At 41.9% G+C, this 6,232-nt stretch overlaps 1 protein-coding gene across 1 annotated transcript; it reads left to right on the top strand.

Moving 5' to 3' along the window:
- The first annotated feature begins 1,279 nt into the window (after positions 1–1,279).
- Positions 1,280–6,046, top strand: pfdn5 (prefoldin 5). The gene is made up of 6 exons (XM_083661761.1): positions 1,280–1,355; positions 2,458–2,560; positions 2,920–2,951; positions 4,274–4,348; positions 4,486–4,591; positions 5,689–6,046. Exons 1-6 carry the CDS (start codon positions 1,290–1,292, stop codon positions 5,772–5,774), a joined length of 468 nt encoding a protein of 155 aa, XP_083517887.1. The 5' UTR covers positions 1,280–1,289; the 3' UTR covers positions 5,775–6,046.
- Positions 6,047–6,232: the final 186 nt, after the last annotated feature.

The raw sequence follows: 6,232 nt of genomic DNA on the forward strand, positions 1-6,232 counted from the left end.
TTAATGAACTGATCATACTCGTTTTGAAAGACAATTATTGGTGGAAAGGAAGTTGTACAATGTTCAGGTGGTATTTATTTATTGTGTCACTCTTATCTCAATCCAACCGACTGGTGAACTCACAAGTGAGGAAGTGACTTGGGCTGCGGAGATGCCTCAGCAGCATAGGGCTTTACGAGAGCTGTGGAGCATGCAGTCAAACCGATTCAGCTTCATCATCAGAGTCACATATGACGTCCTGCCCTCTCTCACAAATCGAAAACTCTGGCTCGGAGAGGTTCCAGCCTGTCCCCAGTGTGCAGTTCCAGCAACCCTCAAGCATGTCTTGGTTGGTTGTAAGACCAGCCTAACACAAGGCAGATACACCTGGTGGCACAACCAAGTGTTGAGGTGAAGTTGAGCCGGACTCGAGCGCCAGAGGGTAACCACCAACGCCATGCCTCTCAACGCCCAGACAACCTTCCCACAGCTACCATCCTTCATCTGGGAAGGAGAGAAACCGTGGTCTAACATCTCGTGCCCACTGAACACAGGGATTGGGAGATGCGTGTGGACCTAGGCCAGAGACTCATCTTCCCATCCGAAATTGCACTGAGTGACTGGATCTGGTTCTCTGGTCCAACTCCTGCCAGCATGTCTTCATCATTGAACTCACGGGCCCCTGGGAGGATGCTGTGGATGAGGCATATGAACATAAAAGGCTGTGATATGCCAACCTTGCAGCTGAAGCAGAGGAGAGAGGGCTGGAATGTAAAGGTCTGCCCGTTGAGGTTGGTTGCAGGGGCTTTGTAGCCAGTTCCACCACAAGGCTCCTGAGGAGAAGTAGGAGTCAGAGGGCAGGTCCATTGGAAGGCAATCTCCAGGGACGTTTGGTCACCATGTTATTTTTCTTGGGCTTCATGTTTTCGATGCAAATGGCATGGCAGAGATGAAAGTGCAGCCTGTCTGAATATGCGGGAGAGTCAGCCATACTGGACGAGTAGCTCAAAAACTTGTTTTTTCATAATCATATTTCAAGAAGGTTCAAGTGTGTAGTACAAAAATCTCACTATTCTCTGAAACCTAAAAACCAAACTACACTGAATTGCCATTTATTTTTTATTTTATTAATATTGGAAATGCACTAACAATCATTTATATTAATTGGTCAACAGTGTTTGGAACTGACTGCTTGTCAGTAGCAAGTGCATTTTCTATGTTCTCCTCAAGGGGGCGACATGGTTGCATTCTTGATGTGTCTGCATAACCCGGAAGTGCATTGAACAGTCATTTCGCATCACGCTTCCAACATGGCGGTCAATCTCACAGAGCTTTCTCTCCCCCAGCTGGAGGGGCTGAAAACCCAGCTTGATCAGGTAATTGAAATATTTCTGCTGCGATTGTGTTTTCTCAACTGTTGTCTTTTTATCAGGATGATAATCTGGATGAGAGAGGGAGGAGGGTGGTCGGTGTGTAACTAGCTAGCAGCAATACTTGCTAAACATCCAGTCACACCCGACGTGTGTGTCGGGCCAACATTTCCATATGTGGGAATAAGGGTGTTTTCACACTTCCATATGTGGGAATACGGGTGTTTTCACACTTGGCTTCACTCAGACACCTGTGCAGTATGTCGGTGTGAAAGCGCTCCAGTGTCACTTCTCATTTTTGGCTCCTAACAATTTCAGTGATCATCTGAGTTCTGGGCTACCTCTTATGCCTAGTATGTGCCTATTTGCTGTTTACTGATGGGCCTAATGTTGAATTAATTAAGGCAAGTCTGTGTTGGTAACAGAACTTAGTTAACATACCTACGCAGGTTTAAGGTAGGCTAGCAATAAAGTATGTTCCAAGGTTTAGAAAGACGTTTCTTTTATCCAATACATGCTATAGTACACGGATGCAAACTAGTCACCTTTAGGATCCAAAAACGGCACTTAAGTGAAGGATTTCTGATCGATGTGTTGTCTGCCCTGGTATCTGTCACCCTTTTCCCTGAGTTTGCTTCCCTGAGTACAAGAGAAGTATAACAACAGCCATCTTGTTCCAAGTGAAAACTACCCCCATAATTCAAAGCAATAAAAGGTCTGAGCTGCAGTGGAACTCCAGTCTAAATTGCCCCAGCTTACTTCATGTCGTTGTGTTTGCTAGTACAATAACTGACAGGACATAAGCTAGGCTCCAAACTGTTGCCTAGCAACCAGCAACACAAAGAGAACTAACAATGTGAACACAAAGAGCACTGGGTCCCTTTTCTGTTGGTCCACTTTAAGAGGACTGAGTTTGGTTCGTAAGGACTATTATGTGAAAACACCCTAACACTTGCCAGCATCGAATTGTAACATTGTAGCATTTTACTGTGTCACTGATTCTAAATTAGTGAGAGTTCAGACAATGGATGCGGTAAGGTATTGGTCTGAAGCAGTGTTTTTTCCTCACTCTAACCTTAGTTGTGTTGTCAATTTAAATGTTTTGCAGGAAGTTGAGTTCTTGACATCTTCAATAGGTCAGCTCAAAGTTGTCCAGACCAAGTATGTTGAAGCAAAAGACAGTTTGAACGTTTTGAACAAAAGTAATGAAGGTGAGTAATGTCAACTGACATACTTATCACATGATTTACCGAGCACCAGAGACTTTGATAGAGTGACCAGCCGTGTTTTAGGCACAGAATTATGCATGAAATATTAATCTAGCTGATCCGGTGATATAGGATTACACCATTCGAAATGTGGGGATTGTCACAATTGTTTTCACCCGGAGAAAACCGAACATAATTAAAATGTGTAGGAAAGTCTGAGTAATTGAGATAGTCTAGGTGAAGATCTCTTGTATACTTGTACACATTGGCTTTCAACTTGTGTTAACAAATCTTGCCCATCTGTGAAATTGCTGCCAAATTGATGATTTATGTTTGACCTTTCTCTTTACTATCTCATACAGGTAAAGAATTGCTTGTGCCTCTCACCAGCTCTGTATCCTTCTGTTACAATCAGATTGTCTACGGGTTGTCTATGGTGTTTTGTGTTTAAGCAGTAGGACCTGTATAACAGGCAGGCCACCCGTTTCAGACAAAGTTGAATAAAATATGTGCTGTTAAACAGGATTCTTTCAAAGCATCAGTGAAATATAATCAAAGCCCAAATCAGATTTTGCCAAATGTCTCTTGACTACAATCGAATTGCCAGAAGAACTGTACTGTTCCTCTCCTGTCTCAATCATCAAGAATATCAGTGTGCTAATAAATCGTTTTTGACAAATGTATCCCTTCACATTTCACTGTAATAGCCATTTGTAAATTGGCTCCTTATGTCATCAAACAGGCATGTTTACATTCTGTGTCAAACATGGCAGATGACACGTTGCTTCAGACAGTGGTTCCCAACCCCCGGGCCGCGGACTGTGCTGGTCCCCAAAGCATTTGTTGCCGGGCCGGGAGGAAACTATATGATCCGGCAGGGATTAAAAGCGAGAGAGAGAGAGAGAGAGAGAGACCCATAGCGTGCATTAAGAGAGACAGCGGTAGCGTGAAAGTGAACAGGAGCAAGCAGAGGATCATAAAACATTGTGCTTTTTTCCACGCACGGATTAAAAAGACCCAACGCTGGATCGGTTTGCACGTCGGGTTACAATTTACACCTCTTTTGTGTAGTAAAAAAGACGACTACTAACAGAAAATGTTGCAAACGCATTTCTATCTTGTGGCCATCCACAATGATGATTATCAATTATAAAACAAACAAAACATCTCACAGATATGAGAGAGAGAGAAGTAAACACAGGCTGTTTGTATGGTGATTACATTGAACTTGGTATAGAACTTCTCGATGGGAGCGTCTTGTTGCAGCCTGCAGGGACACAAGGCCGGGGCTCCCACACACATAGCCTATTGGTGAGTTACGATGCTTTCATAATGTTCATGCGAGGAAAATACGCCCTGTGTATTTGATATCCAAACGTATGATCTATACGTTTAATCTCCATTAAATCCTATCTTTAACAACACACAGACATTTGGATTCAGCCTAAGTGCAGCAGAGGTTGGGCCTTCTTGAGTCTTGACCATGGTTTTGTAGGGTCAATTTCCCCATTGGCCTATAACGTGTAACTTAAAAAAGATGTTTTTCTATTTTGCTTGCTGCTTTTACAACACGAATGATTTTTGTCTGTCCTGATCAAGGCCGTAATCACAAGATACTGGGTAGGACACATCCCCCCCCCCCCCCCCCCCCCCCCCCGATATTTAAGTGTAAGTCTTGGTATATGTGTGCTTGGCCTTAACATGACTTCTTCTCAGATGTATGTCCCTGGAACATTAAATGATGTGGAGCATGTCTTAGTGGATGTGGGAACCGGATACTACGTTGAAAAGGTACACATAAATTGTGCCAGTTGAATTCCCAATGAGCAGTTTAATCATTAGCTTTCGTTATACCTAAAATAATGTATACGGTATATGTATATTTTTTTTTTGTAAAACTGACTTCTGATCCTGTATTCATCTCACAGAATGTGGGAGACTCAAAGGCATTCTTCAAACGCAAAATAGACTTCCTCACAAAGCAGATAGAGAAAATTCAGCCCGCCCTGCAGGAAAAACATGCCATGAAACAAGGTAAGCATCTACAGTTGCCATAATTTCTATACTTGCGCCTCATATACAGTATATATATATATATATATATATATATATATATATATATGTGTATATATATATGTATATGTCCTTTTGTCTGTTATCTTGCATTCTGAAATATGGAAGCTGAAGTATTGTAAACCACAGTTTTGTTTCTATTTTTGTCGTGTCTCATAAGCCCATACGGGCTGGGCACCATTGGTGTGCGACACGTAAATAAAGAAATCAATCAATATATATATATATATACCGGTATATATATATATATATATATATATATATATATATATATATAAATAATTTTATATAAATAAATAATTGAGTATGTGGACGATGTCCGTTTGTTTCAAGGTCTGTGTTCGGCCACAGCTATGCCGTTTTAGGTGCTGAAACCTTCAGGATGTGTGAAGGGCACCGGTGTGGGTGACCTGAGGTTGCCGGACTTTTTTAAATTAGGCTAATTAGCTAATTATGTGATGTCATCAGTGATGATGTCATAAGGGCGCACACACACAGAGGCATTGTGACAAGACTGATCAGTGATGTCATAGGGGGGCACACATACACACACACTGATGATGTCATGATGTCATGATGATGATGCCCCCACCCCTATTTAGTGATGTCTATTATGTGATGTCATCAGTGATGATGTCATAAGGGCGCACACACACAGAGGCATTGTGACAAGACTGATCAGTGATGTCATAGGGGGGCACACATACACACACACTGATGATGTCATGATGTCATGATGATGATGCCCCCACCCCTATTTAGCCAATTGGTTCATGCCAATTGCTAACACACACACCTGACCTCCATGCCCAATTTCAGCCCCCAGCCCCATCTTGAATTTTGAAATTGCTCCCACCAGCCAATTGACATGAACACAAACGCATAACACACACCTTCTCACAGACACACACACCAAATTTTAGCCCTCTGCCCCTACCATCCTGCATTTAGAACCCCCCCCCCCCCCCTTATAGAGCTACATTGACTACATTTTTAGTTCAGGGCATTGATTACATCTATCCACCTAATTCAAGTTTTTACATTGTTCTTTCTCACAGCTGTGATAGAAGTAATGAATGCAAAGATCCAGCAGCTACAACAGAGCCAGCAGGCATCACAGTCGGCGGGGACCACCAAGGCATAATGGCACCGCCTGTTCCAACTCTTCAATCGTGATTGGCAGACATTTTTGAATTTTCTGAAAAATATGTACATGTGCTCTTGTAGGACAAAAATACCATCAACAATAATCAATATGTAGTAATGTTAAATACCCAGGAATAAGAATAATAAAAATAACTGAAGTCTCAGTTGATCTGTACGAGTGCCCAAACCTGAGCTGAATGTGTAGGAAATTGGAGGTACAGTATTTGTCATTGTGCTGAAGTAAATCACATTAAAATCATGTTTGATTGTTCAGAATTGTAAAGTAACCTTATGGGTTTTCCACTTAGTTTTTGTTCATAACATCAGCTCTAACTTGTTTTGCCAAATTATCAATGGGATCCTTAAGTGCTTTAGTAACCTCATGACTTTTAGATCTTATGAGTGTTGTTTCTACAGATATAGGCTATACTGTATGTGTAAGTAATTGCTGATAAG

The sequence above is a fragment of the Poromitra crassiceps genome (assembly GCF_964638095.1).
Source record: "Poromitra crassiceps genome assembly, chromosome: 27".
Classification (NCBI taxonomy): Eukaryota; Metazoa; Chordata; class Actinopteri; order Beryciformes; family Melamphaidae; genus Poromitra; species Poromitra crassiceps.

Coding starts and splice junctions, on each gene's coding strand:
- pfdn5 (XM_083661761.1), top strand. CDS start 1,290: ATGGCGGTCAATCTCACAGAGCTTTCTCTCCCCCAGCTGGAGGGGCTG. Junction 2,561..2,919: donor TTTGAACAAAAGTAATGAAG/GTGAGTAATGTC, acceptor TATCTCATACAG/GTAAAGAATTGCTTGTGCCT. Junction 4,592..5,688: donor AAAACATGCCATGAAACAAG/GTAAGCATCTAC, acceptor TCTTTCTCACAG/CTGTGATAGAAGTAATGAAT.